Genomic DNA, 23,527 nt, shown 5'->3' with positions numbered 1-23,527 from the left:
CAAACACGTCAGCTAAATTTATTATAAATTTCAAAAGTCAATCCCCCCACATAAAATAGAACTAGAAAACAGCACACTACCATTTCAGATTGATAATGTTGTTGTGTACTTGTTTTTCGACCTCCCATTACCTGCATACACCGCGTACACCAACCTTTCAGACACCCTTTAATAAAATATGGTAACTTATGAGAAAATAGATCTATTGTACTTTTTATGTTTTTGAAAATTAAATTTTATATTTTTATATTTTAATAATGTATTTATCAGTGAATATAAATAAAAGTGATTATGTATCCTTTTTCTAATCATATTTTTTGTTCAGATCTTTTAACTATTAATATCATTCCATTTTTAATCACTATTCTCATTTGTAATATGTTTGACGAATCCTTAAGCAACAAAGCCGTTTGCCAGTATTCACGAAATATTACATGCAAGTATATATAATAAATGTATAGTTAAATTATTCAGAGGTGACTATTTGAGAATTTTCAAATAGGTTTAAAATTTTTTTATGTGATTTATTCTTTTCTGAAATTTCTAAGTTTGAACTCACATTTGTGATGATTTAACTCGTTTCCGCAGGCGTTTCACTTCTTTACCGCGCATGCATTACTGACTCTTTAATTAGGGGCAGATCCACATCAGGTGTTCAAAAAAAAATTACTGGCTATAGCAATTACAATCTACTGCATAGCTGTCTAGGAATAAGCTGATTTTTGAAGATTATCAATTTTCTGTAATAGAGGTTATTAGGAAAGATTAAGTTTCTTAGACAAGGTACCTGTTGCATTAAGTTTCTTAGAAGAGTTTTGAACGACATAATAAATGTATTATATAAAAAATAAAAGTATAATAAATGTATTTAAAGCAGAGTGTGATATGAAATTAAAGATATAAACAAATTTGAAAATGTGTAACGTTGCGGTTAATAATACTATTAAGCAAAGAAAGTGGGGGTGTGCAGTTCATTCCAACTCACGTCTCACGCACCCCTTTAGAAAATTCAAAAGTAATTGATTGGACTTGAGCACTGGTTATAATTTACACTGAAAAAGAAGAAGAATTTTAAAGGTATCAAATTCTAAAATTCTCTAGAGAGATGAAGGAGTTTCCTAACCCCACAACACAAGACAATTTATCCAAAGTTGTGTTCAAAGAAAAGACCAATTGACCAGTAACTAGTCCTCAGTCTTCACAACTTCTATTTCTTGGGCGAAAGGATTTCCACCCCACAGCATCTTAGAAAATTCCAGGCCTTAGCTTTGCTTGGTTTCCAAGCTAACACAATTCAACGTTGTCTGCTTCTTCTAATGGTACAAATTCTGCTTTTTCCATCTTTGTTACTTAACCAAATTTATGCTGTTTGTGTCTGTGTGTGTATATGAGGGATAAGGTATGCAATTTGTCTTGATTTGATGTTCCCATAAGATGTTTTTTCATGTACCATAATGTCCTCACAAAAATTTGTTAGTTTACTTCCTGAAAAACAGGACTTGCTTTTTTATTTTTTTCCTTTTTTTTTCTGTCTCTCTCTCTCTCTCTCTTTTTCTTGTGTTTTTGTCCAAGATAACATCGTTGAGATTATTTTCTAGTGTTTATGATCTATTAAGGGAGTGCTTTAATGTTGTGAATTTTAACAGCATGTGGGATACGGCTTTTTTGTGCTTGGTTGTTATGACATTTATTTAACGTATAATTTTCAGTGGTGAATTTGGAGAAGCACATGAAGGTTCCAATGGAGGAAAAACCATTCCCTGCATGGTCCTGGTCTATTGAACAGTGTTTGAAAGAGTATGGTGTGAAACTGGACAAGGGTCTGAGTACCTATGAGGTTCAGAAGCGGCACGAGAAGTATGGTATGAATGAGCTAGCAAAGGAGAAGGGAAAACCCTTGTGGGAACTTGTGTTGGAACAATTTGATGACATGCTGGTGAAGATACTTTTGGCTGCAGCCTTCATATCATTTCTCTTGGCTTACTTTCACGGAAGTGACTCAGGGGAGTCTGGATTCGAGGCATATGTGGAGCCGCTAGTGATAATTCTAATTTTGGTCCTTAATGCCATTGTTGGGGTTTGGCAAGAGAACAATGCAGAGAAGGCTCTTGAAGCTCTCAAAGAGTTGCAAAGTGAGTCTGGAAAAGTGTTAAGGGACGGCTATTTTGTGCCTGATTTGCCTGCAAAAGAGCTTGTTCCTGGTGATATTGTGGAGCTGCATGTTGGAGATAAGGTACCGGCTGACATGAGAGTTGCGGCTTTGAAAACCTCCACGTTGAGGGTTGAGCAAAGTTCTTTAACCGGAGAAGCAATGCCGGTTCTCAAGGGGACAAATCCTGTTTTCTTGGATGACTGTGAGTTGCAGGCTAAAGAGAACATGGTGTTTGCAGGCACCACTGTTGTCAATGGGAGTTGTGTTTGCATTGTTATCACCACAGGAATGGACACTGAAATTGGAAAGATACATAAGCAGATACATGAGGCTTCTCAGGAGGAGAGTGACACCCCTTTGAGGAAGAAGCTGGATGAGTTTGGTAACAGGCTTACCACTGCAATTGGGTTAGTTTGTCTCATTGTTTGGGTTATTAACTACAAGAATTTCATTTCTTGGGAAGTTGTGGATGGATGGCCCTCAAACATCAATTTTTCATTCCAAAAGTGTACCTACTATTTCAAAATTGCTGTCTCCCTTGCTGTTGCTGCAATTCCTGAAGGCCTTCCTGCTGTTATCACAACCTGTTTAGCACTCGGAACGCGGAAAATGGCTCAAAAGAATGCAATTGTGAGAAAGCTGCCAAGTGTGGAAACTTTGGGATGTACCACTGTTATATGTTCAGACAAAACTGGTACTTTGACAACAAATCAGATGGCTGTGACAGAGTTCTTTACTTTGGGAGGGAAAACCACTGCTTCTAGACTCATTAGTGTTGAAGGCACAACTTATGATCCCAAGGATGGGGGAATTCTTGATTGGGGGTGCTATAACATGGATGCTAATTTGCAAGTCATGGCTGAAATATGTGCTGTATGTAATGATGCTGGGATTTACTTCGATGGTCGCCTTTTTAGAGCCACTGGTTTGCCTACTGAAGCTGCTCTCAAAGTTTTGGTTGAAAAAATGGGAGTTCCAGATGCAAAGGCAAGGAACAAAATTCGCAATAATACAGAACTTGCTGCAAACAACATGATGAATGGCAACACTATGGTGAAGTTAGGTTAGCAGAAGGACTTAACTTTATGGAAGGTGAATAGATTGTCTAAGTGCTATGGTGCTAGGAGTAACAAAGTATTGTTTAATTTTTGCTGTACAGGATGCTGTGAGTGGTGGAATAAAAGATCCAAAAAGGTAGCTACATTGGAGTTTGATCGAATTCGGAAGTCAATGAGTGTCATTGTTCGTGAACCAAATGGTCAAAATCGGCTTCTTGTCAAGGTGACTTGATCTGATGCTTTATCTCCACTTTGGCCTTTATCAGAAAACAAATGATCAACAGTTGTTTGAATTGAAGCGTATTACTATGCACAGGAAGTTGCATACTTATAATACGTATTTATAATTGGACCTTATATAAACCATTTAGTATCATTTGAAAAAAAAAATGATATTCTGCTGCCTAGCTAAAAGATATATATCCTAAGGATCTTTCAGGATTTTAGTATGTTTTCTACTTTGCTTCCAGTTAAATTTACTTAAACAAGTAGAAATGCCATGTGAAGTTTACTAAAACTAGTAAGAAATGGAAAGGTTAACGTGGTTTGACTGTATTTCCACGTTGGGCAGAAAGGGGCCAAAAGGGGTTTGTGATGCTGAGCCTGATTATTGAATTCTTATGATTCAAATTTTGATAGTGATATCTTTGTCTCTTGTGTCATACATTATTTTAATGATTACTACTTTCTTTGCGTGATGTTACTATGTTTTATTTTTCGCTTTTTAATTCTTGAACTCACCTTTTTCAGTTTTCACTAACATTATGGCTTTTGATTTGTGTCTCATTAATTCTTAACTTGAGGGGTGTGTTTCAATAGGTAGAAAGATTATCTTTATCTGGCGTTAATAGTAAAATGTCTCCTTGAGTAAATTGAGAGTTGTTTGATATTCCCTATTCACAAACTGGGACCTTTTCCTATGCCTGGTTTCATCTAGTGCTGCTATTTAAGTTCTAAAGTAATTGAATCACAGGGTGCTGTTGAGAGTTTACTGGAGCGTAGTTCACATGTGCAACTTGCTGATGGATCCTTGGTTCCAATAGATGATCAATGTAGGGAACTACTTCTTCGAAGACTCCAGGAGATGAGTTCAAAGGGATTGCGTTGCTTGGGTTTCGCTTATAACGATGAATTAGGAGAATTTTCAGACTACTATGCTGACACTCACCCTGCTCACAAGAAATTGCTTGATCCAACATACTACTCATCCATTGAAAGTGATCTAGTTTTTGTTGGCATTGTTGGTTTAAGAGTAAGTTTGTGCCATTACCTATGGATCAATCAATGATCACTCTTTTAGGATGCAACTTTTTGAGGACATTCATTTAGTTCATAATAATGTCTATTTTCCTTGATCAGGACCCTCCTCGTGAGGAAGTTCACAAAGCAATTGAGGATTGTAAGGAAGCTGGCATTAGAGTTATGGTAATAACTGGAGATAATAAGTCAACAGCAGAGGCTATTTGTAGGGAGATTAAATTGTTCTCTAAAGATGAGGATCTCACAGGGCAAAGTTTGGCTGGTAAGGAATTCATCTCTCTTTCTCATTCAGAACAAGTTAAAATATTGTTGAGGCCTGGAGGCAAGGTTTTCTCTCGAGCTGAGCCTAGACACAAACAAGAAATTGTTAGACTACTGAAGGAAATGGGGGAGATTGTAGCAATGACTGGAGATGGTGTGAATGATGCACCTGCACTTAAGCTAGCCGACATAGGAATTGCTATGGGCATAACTGGGACAGAGGTAACATAACTTTTGCTGTAGTGGGGTGAAACTTTGTTTTATGTCAATGTCATACTCATATCATAACCTTCCATTTCTTTCTTCTTTTCTTCTCTTGTGGCATTGTATTTATGTTAGTATTGTCATAATAAGTTGAGATGTATATTTCTATGGACAAATGTTCTTTAAATACTTTTTGTGCTGTTTTCCAATCAGAATTGGAGTTTCATCTTAGTAATTAGTGTAACTAAGGTTTGTATTAAGTGTCAACATAAATTACCAAGGTGAAACTCCAATTTTGATTGAAAAGCAACACTAAAAGAACCTTAAGGAACAGTATCTAAGTATTTCCTATTTCTTTTCTATAGAAACATCAGCATAAAGTGAGACTTGATATGTGTCTACTTGGACTTGTTAACATTCTGATTAAAAGTTCAATAACCTTGTCTACTAAAACACAACAGGTTGCAAAAGAAGCTTCAGATATGGTGCTAGCAGATGACAATTTTAGTACCATAGTTTTAGCTGTTGCTGAGGGTCGCTCTATTTATAATAACATGAAATCATTTATCAGGTATGTTATGTTTCTTGGTATTTCATTTTGAATTTGATTTATCTACTCCAGTTCTTCACATTTACTCAATCTTCTTCAGGTACATGATATCATCCAATATTGGGGAAGTAATATCCATATTCTTGACTGCTGCTCTAGGGATCCCAGAATGCATGATATCAGTGCAACTTCTGTGGGTGAATTTGGTTACTGATGGTCCACCTGCTACAGCTCTTGGTTTTAACCCTGCCGATGTTGATATAATGCAGAAGCCACCTCGCAGAAGTGATGATCCTCTAATAAGTTCTTGGGTTCTTTTCCGTTATCTGGTAGGTTTAACTCGATCAAAAATCTAAAACTTGAGTTGAATTTGTGTAATTTTTATACAGACCCAACATAACTCAATCAGAAACAAGTTGGGTTGAATTGGATTAATTGAGTTTGAATATTTTAAAAAAAAATTAAAATAATTTTTTTAAAACAATAATTTATTTTTGTCTAGAGTTTATAAGTATACAATGACTAAATACATTAAAAAAATTATGAAAAAATTAATTAATATAATTAATAATGCTCATATAATATTCTTATTTTAGATATAAATAAAGTATGATATTAGCATGTGAAAATATAAACAAAATTAAAATAGAGGTAAAAATGACTTAAAAAAGAAAAAATCATAGGTGGTTTAAATTAATAAATCATGTGAGTTAAATATTAATAATGTATTTTGTATTTAATAATTAATTTATATATATAATAAATTAAATTATATGGTATGAGTTGAGTTGAGTTTAAAAAATATAACCCGTTATCTAACTCGTTCATAATCGGATCGGGTGGGCTGGATCAGATTCGATCCAAACACTTTATAAATCCAATTTAATATAATTGAGTCACGGGTTAACCCGGATCTTTAAACATCTTTAATTTAGAATTTAATTTTTATGCAATGTCAATGTAAAAGTTTTTACATGATCAACGGATAAGAAATTATGATAGGTATAACTTTTAAAGTAGTTAGTGTGAAAGTTAGTAAACTAATTATACACGTCAATGTGTGACTATTAGATGATAGTGTAAAATATTGATGTATACATAATTTAGTCTAGTATTTATCACATGGTAACCAAACTAGTGCTCGTGACAGGTAATTGGTTCCTATGTGGGACTAGCAACAGTTGGCATTTTTGTCTTGTGGTACACTCAAGCATCTTTTCTTGGCATCAATCTTGTGAGTGATGGTCACACAATCATAGAATTGTCCCAGCTTCGTAACTGGGGGGAGTGTCCCTCATGGTCTAATTTCACTGTTGCTCCATTTGAGGTTGCTGGGGGCCGATTGATCACATTTTCAAATCCTTGTGACTATTTCTCAGTTGGCAAACTAAAGGCCATGACTCTGTCTCTCTCAGTCTTGGTGGCAATTGAGATGTTTAACTCTTTGAATGCCCTCTCAGAAGAGAATAGCTTGAGGAAACTACCACCTTGGAGGAACCCTTGGCTTTTGGTGGCCATGTCAATATCATTTGGACTCCATTGCCTCATACTCTATACCCCATTCCTTGCAGAAGTCTTTGGTGTTATTCCACTTAGTTTGAATGAGTGGTTTATGGTACTTTTGATATCAGCACCTGTTATTCTTATTGATGAGATTCTAAAGTTAGTGGTGAGGAGTCAAAGAAGGTTGTTGACTAAGGAGAAAGAAGCATGAAGAATCAGGTACATGGCCACTATAGGAAGCAATAAAAGATGGAGATATAGGATGATAAATGGAAGTATCAAGCCAAATTCTTTGATATATTCTTTTCTCTAGCCTTTAGGAAAACTACAGCTCATTTTTTTATGACAAGAAATTTGTCACTTTTTATGATTATTACAGTAAATATCTTTTATGAACATTTTGTTCAATTGCTTTTACGTTTTCCTTTGAGAAAAATCTAAATGCTGAGTCAAAGGAAAAAAGAAATAGGCAGTTCTATTTATATTTTGATATACTGAACTTCAAATATACATTAAAAAAAGTTGTAGGCATAGCATAATACTTGCAAGTGACGTATTTAGGAAAATGCATTTTTTTGTCGTTAGTTAGGGAAATGCAAGTTGAAAAAAAAAGGCTTTCTACAATTTTTGTTTTTTAAATATTGATGGTGATTTTCCCCAGTCACACCCCGTCATCGCTGCTAACTAAAAAGAAGTGACATTTGGCCATTCGTAAAGTTGATTATAAAGTCTTTTTTTTTTTTTGAAAGAGTGATTATAATGTCTTGATAATAATGATATTGAACGATTTCATTTTATTCTAAAGATAGTTTATCTTGCATAAAGAGGCTAAGAAATTACAATTGTTTTTTTGGAATTGTGAATCTGCCTTTAAACCCTTTCATAGAATATATTTCATGAAGCTTGATAGGCTGTTATTGTGCAAAAATGGATAATTTTTACTGAGTAGTAATACATTAAACTAATCTCGAAAATTATAATTACCGGTCAATTTAATTCCTATAATTATAAAAAAAAACCTTAGGGCTTGTTTGATTCTTTTTTCAGCTTTTAGCTTTAAAAACTGTTTTCTAATATTATTTTATGCTATTTTACCAGTTAATTTCTCACAAAATTTAGCAAGTTTTGAAAATTATTTTTAAAACAAGTGTTTTAATAAAATGACTGATATGTTAATTTCTGCTTTTTATTTTTGAAAGAAATAGTTGTTAATTTCAATGACTAAATTTTCCTTTTCTTGATTTTAGGTACTAAAATGACTAGCAAATGTAATTTAAGGATTAATTTGACAATTTGTTCTTATTTTTTTTCATTTGAATGTGTGAGTATTAAAAAGTGATTAAATGCCAACACATTTGCTTGGCCAAAATGGGAATGGAGGAAAATTTCAGGGTTGCAATTTTGGGGTATCCACTATGATTAATCGTAATCTCTATGATTAGTTTCTCAAATCAAGATCCAGATGACATTCGAATGCACTTCTAGTAAGCTTTACCATTTCATAAACTCCATCAAGCAAGGCAAAAATTTCGTTGCTTTTAGGATGTGATCTATCTTTCACAATGAACTTATGCAGTTGAGCTCCCTCTTCAATGAAACTATGTCCAGCTGACTTTGTAATTTTGCTTCCCTTCATCACTTTCCTGAGCTTTGCAACTCCATCCCATTGGCCAGCTGATGCATAAATGTTGGAAAGAATGACATAGTTTCCTGGATTCCAAGGCTCAAGCACAAATAGAGAGACTCAGCTGCAATCTCAGCCAGCTCAACATTACCATGGAAGCTGCAAGCTCCCAATAGAGCTCCCCATATCACTGAATCTGGTTTCATGGACATACTTTGTATTACCTCATAAGCTTCTCTCAATTGCCCGGCACGGCCTAGGAGATCAACCATGCATCCATAATGTTCTAGTTTGGGAATAATGTAAAAGGATGTTGTTTTTGACTTGAAGATATGCCTGCCTTTTTTAACCATGCCTCCTTGAGTACATGCCAAGAGGAGCCCCACAAATGTCACATCATCAGGTGAAGTTCCTTCTCCCTGGCACCATCAGTGACACAGACACACATGGTCAGTATCATTTACAACTTCTCAAGGTTCAAAATCACGGCCTTAAAAGGGTTTATTATGACATCTGTGGAGGAAATGGTTAAACTATTCACGTAGTTTCTATAGTTATACTCATTTTAAGCTTTAGTCCCTATATGAGAAAATGATTAGTTTTAGTCCCTATGTAGTTTTTGTAATGGTTTATCATCACCAGAAAATTTTTGTAGCGGTTTTATACAGCCAAAAAGTTTTCTTTGGTATTATCAATAGGGGTCAAAAGTTAAAACTCAACTTTTTATGCGTGTAAGAACTCAAACTTACAGTCTTCTTGTATAGCGACTAAACATAAAATGGAGACAATTATAAGGACCAAATGAATAATTTAACCAGAGGAAATTAATAACAAGGCCAACCAAACTGCTTACCAGCATTTGATCATAAAGCTCAAGGGCCTTGCAACATTCTCCATGGACAGCCAAACCCACGACCATTGAATTCCAAGAGCACAAGTTTCTCAAACTGCCAATCTCATTGAACACCCTCCAAGCAGCATCAATCTTACCACACTTTACATACATCTCCAACACAGCATTGCTCGCGTAAATTCTTAAAGAACCCATTCTTCCTTGCGTATGCTTCAACCCTCTGCCCAATCTCCAGTGCTCAAAGGTTTGCACAAGCTGGCAAAATGCTTACCAAGGTTACTGCATTGGGCATTATCCCTTTCTCCTGCTCCATCCCCAGGAACAACCCCAAAGCCTTGTCATACTGTTTGTTCCACGAGTAGCCCGATATCATGGTTGTCCATGGCACCACATTCCTAGAAGGCATCGATCAAAACAATTCCAAAGCTCCATCCATATCACCAAATCTTGCAAGCCCAGCCATCATAGCATTCCACCGGGGCACCCCTCTGACAGGCATTTCATCAAACAGTTTGCGTGCCAGCTCCAAAGCACCCACTTTAGCATACATATCAAGCAAAGCAGTGGCTGCAAAGAGGTCAGGTTCAAAGCCTGATTTGATGAAATGGGTATGCAGCATTTGGCCAAGGGAAGAGGAAGAAAGGGAGGTGCATGCAGAGAAGAGGAAGTTGAAAGTGTGTTGGTTTGGTAGGAAGCCATGAAGGCGAATTTGGGAGTAAAGGGAGAAGCATCGGTGTTGGTGTTGGGGATGGGAGGAGTAGGCTTGAATGAGCTTGTTGTAGAGGAAAAGGGTTGGCTTTGAGGAATGGTGCAACACCATGTGTGCATAGTGAAGGTTTGGGATTTCAAGTACAATGAGGATTTTGGTCTGGTCTGCTTCACTTGCCTCATTACATCACAGATCTTTTTTGGGTTTGAGTTCCTCAAATGTTGGAAACTTAAAGTAGTTGTCTCAGATAATGTCGCTTCTTAACAGTTTGGTTGGTTTACAAAAGGAATTAACTTTTTTGAAAGTCAATAAGTTTAATACTCATATCCTCACGAATACTCACATTCAATTATAAATTATTTTAAAAATCAATAAATTTATCATTTATAATAAATTATGATTAAATGATTCTGTAAAAGAATTTATCCTGACAATGCATAATCATTTTTCTCATAATTTAATTATTTTGAAGGATTCTATAAAAAAAAAAATATTTTGAAGGCTAATATATAAGTGTGGTAATTGGCTTATCTATTTTTATAAGAAAAATAGCAAAAGGGTCAATTTTATTTAAAAGTAATTGTGTCAAAATCCAAACGAAGCACACCTTACCTGTTGCAATGATATAATTTCATATGTCGCACATTTCAATTTACATTAAAAATCAGTTATACTCTGGCGTAGTCTTTAAATTATTAAAATGAATCTTAATTACAATTTTATTTAAATGCTATATTTTTAAATTAAAGTTTTTGACGTAAAATAAGACATCATAATGGAACGATATTATTATAATATAGAATTTATAATCGCTGAAAAAGTCAAATCACTCATCAAGGACATAAACCTAACTTTTTTTAATCCATAAACCTAACCTATATTAGGGAAAGTTAAGTTTGTTTATCAAATAAGATAAATTAAGATTTTTAATATTAAAATGAGAGCCAATAATAATATAAAAACGTCTAACAAAGATTATCAGATTTCCTGTGGTGACATATTGTTGCATGTATGATAAAGAGATGACTGCCAATGCTCCTTGTCCAATATCTCTCTACCTTTTCACTGTATAAGAAGAATTACAATGAGTTCGAACAGCAAAGAATACAACTATTCCAGAAAAGGGATTTCTTTATACTACTTTTACACCAAACAATAACATCAATCAATCTTCAAATTTACAAGCTACACTATTTGAGACGTTTAATATAGGCCTCAAATAAATCCTTGCATGTCCAATGGTGCTGCTTCCTTGACACACTAACAGCCCCAACTGAACATTGCTCACAATTCACAATGGTTCAAGCCAAGTGCACACTTGCAAAACTGGTTGGTCAAATGGTTACAAGAGGTTGAGGAACACCATGTGAGGTTCTCCTGGTAGGTGAAACAATGTTGTTGCTTTGAGGCAAGCAGTTATCTCTGTTATACAAGGCTCCATTTCCTGTCCAAGCATGTAGTTGACGTCATGCACGATACATCAAGAGAAGGTTACTCCACAGGGTTAGCTACTTAGCTTAGCTCCTCAGTACACAAACTTGAACCAACATTTTTCTTTAGAAATATGAAGATTGATCGTGAAGCACGTTCAAATGTGCCAATATTCTGGCTGACATGGACCTAACACTACCATTACCCCTCTGAGTTAAGTCAACTAGAGGCATTTGAGCTGAGGCTCCATACATCTGTTTGTATTCAACTAGCCGAAAAATCCTTTCCAAAGCATGTAGGGACTTCTCCTGCAAGCCAGGGGAGGGGGAACCAAGGTATCTTATAATTTGTGGTATGGCATTTGCTTCTGAAAGCACTTTGCTACCATTCTGCAGTCTTTCACCTTCAATTAATGTTAATAGAGCATCCAAAGAAGCCTCACAAACTCCAGGATCAGATTCCCCAAGAATCCTTGTGAGTGGTCCAACTGCATTAGCCTCCAAAAGGCAAAATGATGATTTGACTGAGCATATTCCTCCATGAACCATGCAGTCAATATCAGCGGGAGCTGAGAAGCACCACAGTCCTTTGCGCTTTGGTATTGGCCGGCTCAGCTTAAATGAGCTTTTAGAAAATTGAGCAAGAGACTGTGCCACACGTTGTTTTGTCAAGTTTGTTCCATTTTCAAGCAGCTGCACTAAAACAGTTATGATCCCAGTTCCAGCTGCACTTTTTTGCCATTCCAAGTTTGTTGGAACTGTAAAACGACTTAGGGCACCAATGGCATTCTCTAATAAGTTATTCTTTTGATGATCTCTGTCTTTCCCATCTTGGACATAACTTTTAATTATTGACAGTGCACCAGCATCCAGAAGCCATTGAGTTATCTGGTCAATTTCTGGAAGATAGCATATTATTCCCATGGCAGAAAGTATTTCCTCTTCATCAGATTTAGATGGAGGTTTTATGATCTGGAGTAGAGTATTAATGCATTTCTGATTGACATGCTCCTGTATGATGCCTTCATCACAATTCTCTACCAAGCAAGAAAACAACTTTACAGCACTTGCTCGTAGGTTTGGGTTTTCATTCTCACACAGTTGAACCAATTTTGGAACCGCTGAGCACTGTGCATAAATAAGCAAACTAATTCAATTATGGTATATTTCATGCAACAAAAACTGGAAAATAGTTTCAATATTTTAGATAAGGACAAGTGAAGGAGTCAGAAAACAGCAAGTGAACCTAAAGCCAAACACTGGAAATTTTGGTCCTTAATCCATCATATATTGACATAGCTATGACCATAAGGTATGTATATAAATGTATGGTTGTATGTATTAACTTTGGCATAAGGTATAACTAAGAATGTGTTATATTGGCATAGCTGATACTAGATAATTAGTCCCAACACCTCAACACATCTTCATTAGAAACTACATGAAACCCCAAATGAACAATGACATAGCATGGAAAGAAAAGTGGGATGAAAACAATTCAGAAGACTAGCAAGTTATGACACAATCAATTATCAGACATCAGTCATGGCATATTAATACTAAAGAATGAAAATTCAGGAAATTAAGGAAATATGAGAACAGGTTTGTTTATATCATATCTCAGCCACATGTAATGAATTACTAAACTTAATAGAGTGCTCATAAAAAAACTCTGAAAGCAATTGCTTCCTGGATGCTTGCTCTATTAAGCATGTAATATTCATAAGGCTATAATTTACCCAGTGTTTTCTTTGTTCTTTAGTTAATAGAAAGTTACACCAAGATGCATGATATCTTAAGTAATCAGCAATTTCTTGCCTTGCAAATCTTGAACTGGCAGGAGTTTCATTTGACAGAAAGACTTGGTCTATTTGGTAGTATCAAGTTTTTGTTCTTTGCTAATTGGAATATATTTGCCAATTCTGTCTTAAACATGATTATCAGGATAGACATTTAGACAGTAAGATGAACCTTTTAGAACTTAAATGGTGCTGCCTACCTCTTTTCTATATATATATGTCTTGGCAGTGACCATGCTTAATGATTTGCCTATTTAGTGCACTAGAGTCATGATTCAACAGAAAAACATTTCTGGCTGTTTTAAGTGCACTTAGCTTCAGTAAGATTCATACCTCAATTAGTTTGGATCTGATAAGTGAAGATGAGGGTGTTTGACATAAGGAATAAAAGGTCTGGATAATGTTCTGTTGCACTTGCACAACAAGATGCGTGACACTAACTAAATTGAACAGATCAAAAACATCATCATCAGAATCTAGCAATAAAACAGGTGTTTGAGCATCCCGAGAGATAGTTGATGCAGCAAGTTGCATAATTATGGCTGCTACATCTTCCCACAAACTTGCTGTGTGTATGCTTTGATTGAAAAGGAGGTTAAGTAGTGGTCGTGCAGCCCCCTGTCTTATCATTTCCTGTCCATTTTTCTTTGAACTGGATAAATTCCTAAGAGCTTTAATAGCAACTGTTTTCACCTGTAGATCATTATGTGAGAACATGTGAAGAAGAGGAACCAGTACACCACCATCAAATAAGGACTCCCTATTGTGGTCAGTTAACTCCATTTCTGCTAAATTTGTGGCCATAGTCATCTTTACGTTATCTGGTCCTGCATAGAAAGAGGGAGAAACAGCCAACATTCAGATTGATTTAAGTAGTGTCCTTAACTGACAATTATTCAGTTCTAAGAAGCTTAATAACAAAAAACATAACATACTTTATTGCACTACTGGTTGCACAAGATAAAAAATATTTGTGAATCTTATCTTTTATGTTACATGCATATCTTTTAAAAGAAAATGAAGAGGGGAAAAAGAATGAGCAATTGAATACTAATATACTGACTCCACTTATTTAGGTTAAAGAATAAACCTGTGGAGAGACGCTGCAATAAATGCTTGAAGTAATTTGCTTTTGCCATCTGTATAACATTCTGATCAGAGTACGAAAGATTCTCCAATAGATCTGTTGCATCTCTAGCAGCTTGATTGTCATCTCCACTAGACATGGTCACCAATAGTAGTATGCAACCTTGAACTTGTCCAATGTGTTCTAGTGCCAAATCATATTTGGATAACTCGAGCAGTAATGCCACTGCTAACTTCCTTTCCTCGGGACGACGTCCAAGAGACCGGACAATCGATTCAATTGCATGGTCAATGGCTGAAATTCTTTCCTGCAGAACAGAAAGTTAAATAGCATGGCTGAATGTCCATTATGAAATTGCATATAGTTCAATACAATGTAAAGCAACATTTAAAAAGGAGATTCAACCATCAATCTTGTAGACATAAAAAATAAGTAAGAAGAAAACAAGAAGGAAAGTTAGTTAAAAGAAGAGAAAGGACTAAGGAGTACAATATGATCAATATTCTAGATAAAGTTGATTATTTTTATTCACAAGCTCATTATTTTGGTAGTGTTTTCTAATTTCTCATGGTGGAGCTGGATGGATTAGATTCATTAAAAAGGTCCTAACCCATTGGTCCTTGGCTCTCAGATAGACTGCATCACATATTCACATTAACTTTGAATTTCTTCTCCAGATTCATTTTGCTATGATTGGTTCCTAGAATCTAGCTTAAAGGGAAAGTTAGTTATAGGTTCATGTTATTGAAGCTAGAATCATTTTAAACCAAAATATCTAGAATACATTTTTTTTATCTAAAACTATGTCAGTCATATCTTTAGAAAGCAAATATTGAATGTAGCAAATTTTCTATGCACCTTGATAAAATATAAAAAAGGAGAGTATCAATTTAAGTACCTTAGCATCTTCATTGTCCTTTGCCAGCATGCCAAGGATGACAAGAGATAATTTCCTTATATCACGGTTTCTTGACAAAATTTGGATGAGAGTTGGTATGTAACTCTCCAGAATCACCCATTCCCTGTGTTGGTCTTTTTCTTCACACAAAGTCTGAAGAGTTTCCAGATCATGCAGTACTTCTTCATCATTTCCAGACAGGATTTTTTCTTTCAATGTGGCAATTGTAATCATTATATTTCTATCCTTCCACTCTTGTATGGATTGTTTCAACTTTTTGTTAGGTCTCAAAATTGATGTGTCTAAAGGAATCAAGGTCAAGGGGCACAATTTGTTTCCTTCAGCAAACCACTTTTCTATAGCACTTCTCTCAAATGTCTGCCCTGATGAAATCTCTACAGGATCCACCATAACATCCTGGGTGATGGGGCAATAGAATGACTGCAAAGGCTCCAAGATTTGACTACCCAAAGATTGGCGTTTCGCAAAGTATTTGCGTTCCTTGTCCTTAGGTGATGAAGCTGCATCAGCCCTTTCCAACAAAGCAATGATTTGATCCAGTTGCATAGCTTCAGCCCTGTCCTTCCTAACACGTGCATTTTCAATCTCACTTTTAAACTCTTCAAGTTCCTTCTTTATTGTTAATCTCTCATTCCTAATCCCAACAGCATCAGCAATGAGAATTAGCAATTTATTCGCATAGGAACGATCAACATTGTGTTCTCTTATTCCTGACTCGATTTTCTCTAAAATCTCTTCTTCAGCTAGAGCTGCCTTAAATCCAGCTGTCTGCATATCTTCACATAGCTTTTCAATTTCTTCAACTATTCCTGAAGAAAGACCTGTTGTGGCTAAAGGAAGAAGACCAAGTGCCCTACTCAGCTGTTTTGTGTGGTCTTCTAAGCTCTTAGCTATGGACCTGCAGTTCATTAGTAGATAAACCTTGCTCTTCTTGCTGCAATCTAGACGTAGTTGGTTTGCATCTTTAATTTCTTTATTCATGATCTCAATGGCGTGGTTGAATGTCTCAGAATCACTGACTTTTCCTTTCCTCAATTCTTCTAAGACAGGCTTAATTCTTTCCATGTAAGCAGCAAGTTCCTTAAAACTATCCTTTTTCACAAGGACATCCTTGGCAGTAACAAGGAAGTCAGCAATGGTCTCTACAGTTTGAGAAATGGCTGTTCCGGTAGGACCAGATAACACATCTAGAACCATCATTGTGCAACACAACTTAGGCAAGGAAATGAGGCCCTTTTCCTTCCCATGAAACAAGAACACTGTCACTAATATTGGCAGAAGGGTGGCAGAAATTTCCCAAAACTTCTGATGGATACGCTTCCATACTCATTCCAATTCAATTACAAATGCCTAAATCTGGTACCAATATATTAAAAAAAAGGAGTTATCAGAATCATTTTCTACATTGAACTAATGATAAAATATGAGTAAACAGTCCAATTAGTCCCAAAAGATAGTGTCGATCAAATTAGTTCTTGAATGAGCAAAATTATGTTTTAAGGTTCTTGAATGTGCATTTTTCATTTAAATAACTCCCTACAACAAGAGCCCTATAACTAATTTGACCAAAGGAATACACATTAATTAAACAATTAAAAGCACATTCAGAGACCACGAATTTAATTTTCATCATCCAGAGAGAAACATGACCGATGATATATCTTTCGGAGACTAATTAAACTGTTTACTCAATAAATTATTATCATAAACAAGTGTGCATTTAATGCCTCATTGGTTTGGGATGATATTATGAATAATGAAATCACGCTAAACTTTGAACAAATATTGGCAATCTCTTAGCTGATAAAAAAATAAGTCACATTTTTCATTTTTACTTTTCTTCAGCACAAGCAACAGATTCTGGACCTGACATCTTGCTGTAAAGAAGGAAGAAGAGCAAATTAAGATGAATCAAGAACCTAAAATTGCTTTGACTACATTCATACATACAAGTTGATCTTCTCCAATCTGCAATATTCTATGACAAAGAAAAATGATCATGCCACAATGAATTTTGAAGAACTGAGTGCAAGAAGGGAAAAGTTGACTTGACCAGTTGACACCCCTTTCTTTTCCATGTACTTTTCTGGGAAGCCAAATAATGCCACTCTTTCAGTTTCTTTCTCCATTAACATTTTCTCAGTTCCCAAGCCAAAAAAAAGAAGAAAACAAATTCATCTCCCAAAGAAGCTAGTCCCTCTACCCAACTATGAAATTGTATCCCCTTCCTTCCTACCTACATACCCTTTTTGGTTAGGCAACAATATCAATCACAAAAAAGCATGGACTTAATTACTTACTACTACTTGCAGGTGAACCAATTATCTTATATTATACCAAAAACACAAGGTGAAGGACTGAACGAGATGTCAAGAAAGCTAAAAAAAGGTGGGGTGACATCATTGACATGTATGTTCTGATTTCTTGAACAAGCAACAAAGGGAAGAGTCAAAGTCAACGCATACCTGAGGGAGCCATGAGAATTGATAAACCCCGTTTCAGCAGAGACAGCAACTAACTTTCCCTGAGAAACTAGATCCTATATCACAGAGGCTGAGATTACAATTTGAAAGAGGTTGAATTGTGTTGTATGGTGTTCATCGAATGTTTTCTCTCTTCTATCCTAAGAAGAGGTCTCCCTTGTCTAATCTAGAGGACTTTTCCATCCCATTTCCAAGCTTGCCTGGCTTTGTTTGACCAGCTAGAAAGTAAAGGACAAATTTACGTTGAATGAGTTAATTTAAAAGAAAATTTGCATGGAATAGATTTTGAAAATATTATACTTTATAAATAATTTATGTTTTAAAATATGATTTTTTTTATTATAAAAAAAACATCAACATCATATTCTTATTCATAATTTTTAATTTTTTTAAAATAAATATGTTGAATTGGTTTTGTAAATCATGAGTATTTTATATTTTTTTTAATTGTAAGTGAAATCGTGAGTGTATATACGAATTTTCAATTTAATTTTTTCAAAAATAATATTATAAAAATATATAAAATGTTTGAAGTTATGATGCAAATTTATTATTATTTTTTTAAAATTACCACATTCTAAAATCATGTTTTAAAATATGACTTATCTATAGATTATAATATTTTTAAAATTTATCCATACATGTAATTAAAAAAAAAATCATTCTCGTAAATTTGCCAAAGTGGAAGTAAAGCTTCTAAGCAGCATAAGATTTACCACCATCACCACCATTATTATTATTATTAGAAGAAAATATAACATATGAAAAATCCATTTTGTGTAAAAAAAAAAGGAAGATCCTTTATTAAATTAATTATTTTATAACTAGAATTAATATTTAACTTTTCTATATTAATTATATTTTAGTTCAATTAATATAAAATATAATTTTTGAAATAAAATTTCAAATTTGAAATATCAATCAATCATTTTTCTTGTAAATTTGATATTTGATAGAATATTATATATATATATATATATATATAAAAGATAAAATGTAAATTTCTAAAATGAATTGAGTTTCAGAGATTCATTAAGATTAAGACAAGACAGGACTCGAGGCTTATATAAAACGCTTACAGAGATGGTTAAAAAGGATTCACCAACAAAATCTTCGTATCAACTTTGTTGGTCAATAATTATTATTATTATTATTTGTGTCACGTATGCATAAATATAAATACAAATATAATAATATACCGGCCCCGTGCAACATGGTTCTCGAAAAATATTGACCATGTTGGATGAATGCGCCTTTGAAACATTATCCGTGGAATATAATATAATAATGTAAAAGTCAGTGCTGAATAGAAAATTGTGAGATGTAACAGTTTTAATTTTTATAACGATTTTATTTCACTGGTAGAGAACTCATATTTATAGTAAAATCGTTAAAAAAAAAGTTATAGGCCAAAAACTTCATCTTTACTGTAATATTCCAGGTCCATAATATGAATAATGACTTTTATTAGTTTTAATAGTTTATATCTCCTTTTTCCTGAATTCTGTGATGGCTTGGTACATTTTCTTATAGGGATCAACATTTTCATAATCAAATGTCAAATTTTCTGGTCAAAAGCTTTCTAGACACAATTAGGCAACACTACCAACCAACTAGAAATACACCGAAGACCACATAACAAAATTGGTAATAAATACGCCTACAAATAAATAAGTAAAATGTGTAAAGGACTAAAACATATGCTAAAACTTAAAACCATTACATTACCTTTAATAGCCGGTCATATCTCCCAAAACCAAATTAGGTCAAATTTTACCAAGTAAAATCAACCATATGGTATGCCAAAAGTCCTAGTTCATCCTTGCCAATGCTAAGTGTTAAGTTTGTTTGAAAGTTCAAACAAGAGAGTATAAAACATGTCATATCAATGAAAAATTTCTACTTAACGACCAGACCACATAAGAAATAAAACAAACAACGATGTACTGCCACAGTGGTTTGTGTGACTTGTCTTAGCAGAGGCGTTTGTAATTTGTAATCACATATGGGGATAAAAGTAATATTTCATCTATCTTATTATAGTTTCTTCTTCATTTTAAATTGAGAATTTGACTCAAATAGGATTCTTAAAAAAAATTATCTTACAAAAATAAAAATGATATAAATAGAATCTTAAGAAAATATTTTTTCTAATAAAGAAAATTTTGATGAGGCTATTTTTATTTTTTTTTTTACTTTATTTTTTTAAAATCTTACTATTCAAAAATATATTATTTAAAAACTATTGATTTGAAAAGTATTCATTTATTTACATTTATTTTTCTTGTTTCTTGATGTTTCTGAGGTTTATGTCCTCGCTGTGAACTTGTATTAGAGCAAAAGTCTTAGACCCTAAAGTGTTTTGAATTTAATACGTTCTTCTTTGAACATGAAAAAAGACCATTACATGGATAGTTTCAGTTCCAGTCCAGAGGATTTTTTTTTCAAACTAATCAATTTAATACAATTTGATTTGAAAATATTAAAGAAAATGAGAACCAAAATCAACTCATTAACAAATAAGTTATTGACAATGACAAAGAAACAGGTTCTAGTATTTGAAAACTACTTGAGTTATTATTTAATACGCAAACTTATGTTTCTAAAAAAATGTAAGTTCCAGTCTGAAATTTTGCCAAACATATTAAATCTAGTTTGCACACTCCAGTTTGAAATTTGATGTTAGCAAACTAATCCAAACATATTATAACTAAAACAGAAATTGCAAGTTCCATTACTTATAGGATGCATGCAAGTAGCAAACCCCAACATTATCATAATAAGAAACAAGGGCAATAACAAATAGGTAGAAAGGTTACAATCCATATGTCAAATGGTTGAAGAAGTTGGAAGCAGGAAGATAGAAAGCAATCTCTATAGATCAAAGTCAGAACTTCAATGGGATTTCGTAGTTATTTATTTATTTATTTATAATAATATGGATGTGGAAGACCTCATTTTGGACTGGCTCTTCTGGTCTTTGCGGGCCAATTAATCTTGTATAAGATTAAAAAAGTAGTAGGACAAAGAGAATTTAAATACTATCATATAGGACACCAATGACATGTGGGAACTATCAATTGAGAATTACCTAAAGTAAGATTAGTGCATTAATGGTGGCGGATCTTGCTATAATTTTTTGAGGGGGCAAGTAATTTAAATATGTTTGTTAAAGGTAGAAAAAAAATTGGGGTATCATGGCTGCCCCGGCCCCAGTTCCAACCAAGCTCCACCACTCACTACATAAGCCTAAATTGAAGGCAACTTCCTTTAGTTGTCACTAGTCAATTAGCCCTTAAACATTAGAGAAATTGCCTAAGAAGGATCGTCCACTAAGCATGAAAAGTTGCATGAACAGGATTGTTGTTGTAAAACATATTTATCATCATAAACATCAAACCATTGTAGTCTAGATGGTCAAAATACTTACTTACTTGGCTGGCTCTCCTACAAATATAATTTGTTCAGTACATTCTATCTAATAAGATGAAGAAGAAAAAAAGGCTTGATTTGGAATTATATTGAAATGCAATTTGAGTGTTGGAAACATAACTTGACAAAGTATCCATGAGAAGAGATGAGAGGGAGAGTGGAGTACAAGTGTCACGACCTATTCTTGGACCATGACCGACACATAAATTATAATTTTCTTAGTCTGACTAGTCTATCTTGTATTAAATAACCTATCAAAACATATAATATATCCAGATATATATATATATATATATATATCCTACAATTAGATATCAAGGTCTTATGTTACAACACAGACCATTGACATATTCTTCAAAATATCAACTAATAATTATGTTGGTCATAAATACTAATCATCAAAGTGTCTCAAAATATCTTAATTACATCATCAACATATCTATAAGATAAGATCATTTAAATTTCAAAATAAAGGAATTTTCTCTATATCTATTATTACCTTTATCCCTATAGTTGCATTATACTTGAGTTACAAAAAAAACTCTCTATTAGACGCAATGGAGGCCTACCAAAAGATAATCAAATTCCTAGATAAGTCAACAAATCTCAGAAAGTCAACTACTTTACTATTTATGTATCTGATAAAATAAAATAAAATAAAGGGATAAGTCACAAAAACTTAGCGAGAGCATAAAATACAAAGCAAACAGGAAAGAGAGCACAACATAGCACAAGTCTTTACATCCAAAGGAATTTAAATAACATTAAATAAAGAAAAATACATACAACTTGCTTTTAGAAACTATTGTATACTCCGAAAAAAATAAATTTAGAACTACATATAAACTTGTATTCAAGAATAATAACTTTATAATCAAACTTGCATTCCACTATGTGCACATAGATCATATTATCTCTTTGTTGTGGTGAACGATAATTATAGAACTATGACATTTAACTCATAGGCTGCATTATCTCTTTGTTGTAGCAAACAGATCTTTAGGAACTATGGATATTCAATCCATAGGCTACATTATCTCTTCGTTGCAGCGAACGAAAAATATAAATATACTATAAGTAATTGACTCATAGGTTACATTATCTCTTCATTGTAGCAAACGACAAATATAAATATACTATGAGTAATTGACTCATAATAAATAAAATAAAATATAATCCAATATTCATTCTTAAATATATTATAAAAAATCTTAAAATAAATTCCAATCAAGCGAAAATAAATATTTTTCCTTTATTCTCAAGTACTCCTAAAATTTCAAAGATCACAAAAGAATATATATTTTGAAGTTTACTTTCTTCTCCTAAAAGAATTTAAAAAAATGTCGCTAAGTAAATTAGTTACTCACTCAAAAGAACGCAATCAACGTCTTCCAATGATACTGGGAGGATCAACCACCATATTTTCAACAGGATCTACGCATTTAAAATAAAAGAACAAGAGATTAGGAAAAATTCCCAAATTTAGCAAACCTAGGGTTTTGAGGAAACCATAATAATCCCTAATACTTAGTTTTCTAACCCTTTTCACACCACCCATAACTAAATGATGCTATAAAATACTCATCCAACACAATGAGTTATAAATTTTTACCTTAAAGAGATCAAATAGAAAATTTAAGGAAATGAGTGGTGTTTCCTTTTTCCCAATCACATTCTCGTGCTTGGGAATGACACAAGGATGCAATAAGCTTGATAAATTTTAGAACAATGGAAGAAGATGAGTGAGAGGTTAAGAGATGAAAATTTGGGAAGAAGAGATAGGGTTTGAGAAAGGCGATGGGTTATTGAAAAGAAGGGAAAATTTGGAAAATGGGGGAGGGGTCTCGAGTGATTTAAAATTGAGGGAGGGGTTAAAATTACTAAAATAAACAGGGTTACCTATTCACACTTCTTCTACAACTTTCCCATCCAATGATGCTCGTGGTGATTCATTGAGCAAATAGCACGCCATATTCACCGTTTTTGCCCAAAAGTCTTTAGAAAGGCTAGCTTGCAACCTCATACAACAGACCCTTTCAGTAACAGACATATTCATCCTCTCTGCAACACTATTATGTTATGGTGTTTTCTACATTGAGAAATGTCTCTGAATGTCATGTTCCTCATAAAATTTCTAGATCTATGAGTCTGTGTATTTCGTGTCATTATCAGACCTCAAGTATCTGATCTTTATGCTTGTCTG

At 33.9% G+C, this 23,527-nt stretch overlaps 2 protein-coding genes and 1 pseudogene across 3 annotated transcripts; 1 reads left to right on the top strand and 2 right to left on the bottom strand.

Moving 5' to 3' along the window:
• The first annotated feature begins 1,061 nt into the window (after positions 1 to 1,061).
• LOC100800498 (calcium-transporting ATPase, endoplasmic reticulum-type) lies at positions 1,062 to 7,709 on the top strand. Of its 2 annotated transcripts, none has more exons than XM_003528730.5 (8): positions 1,062 to 1,319; positions 1,710 to 3,215; positions 3,312 to 3,433; positions 4,184 to 4,462; positions 4,570 to 4,953; positions 5,397 to 5,506; positions 5,586 to 5,814; positions 6,636 to 7,698. In XM_003528730.5, the coding sequence occupies exons 2-8, from the start codon at positions 1,730 to 1,732 to the stop codon at positions 7,197 to 7,199; spliced, it is 3,174 nt and encodes a 1,057-aa protein (XP_003528778.1). In that variant the 5' UTR covers positions 1,062 to 1,319; positions 1,710 to 1,729; the 3' UTR covers positions 7,200 to 7,698. The 2 variants fall into 2 exon arrangements, with proteins under 2 accessions (XP_003528778.1, XP_014633222.1); XM_014777736.3 differs by lacking the exon at positions 1,062 to 1,319 and adding an exon at positions 1,328 to 1,399 and having other exon boundaries at positions 6,636 to 7,709.
• Positions 7,710 to 8,352: 643 nt separating this feature from the next.
• On the bottom strand, positions 8,353 to 10,469 carry LOC100788351 (pentatricopeptide repeat-containing protein At5g08510-like; annotated as a pseudogene).
• Positions 10,470 to 11,184: 715 nt separating this feature from the next.
• On the bottom strand, positions 11,185 to 18,119 carry LOC100799969 (U-box domain-containing protein 44). The gene is made up of 5 exons (XM_006583146.4): positions 17,875 to 18,119; positions 15,389 to 16,765; positions 14,494 to 14,797; positions 13,737 to 14,230; positions 11,185 to 12,732 (listed from the first exon to the last, which is right to left on the bottom strand). Exons 2-5 carry the CDS (start codon positions 16,607 to 16,609, stop codon positions 11,731 to 11,733), a joined length of 3,021 nt encoding a protein of 1,006 aa, XP_006583209.1. The 5' UTR covers positions 16,610 to 16,765; positions 17,875 to 18,119; the 3' UTR covers positions 11,185 to 11,730.
• Positions 18,120 to 23,527: the final 5,408 nt, after the last annotated feature.

This window comes from Glycine max, chromosome 7 (assembly GCF_000004515.6).
Source record: "Glycine max cultivar Williams 82 chromosome 7, Glycine_max_v4.0, whole genome shotgun sequence".
Taxonomy (NCBI): domain Eukaryota; kingdom Viridiplantae; phylum Streptophyta; class Magnoliopsida; order Fabales; family Fabaceae; genus Glycine; species Glycine max.
This window is presented reverse-complemented; position numbering and strand designations above follow the sequence as displayed.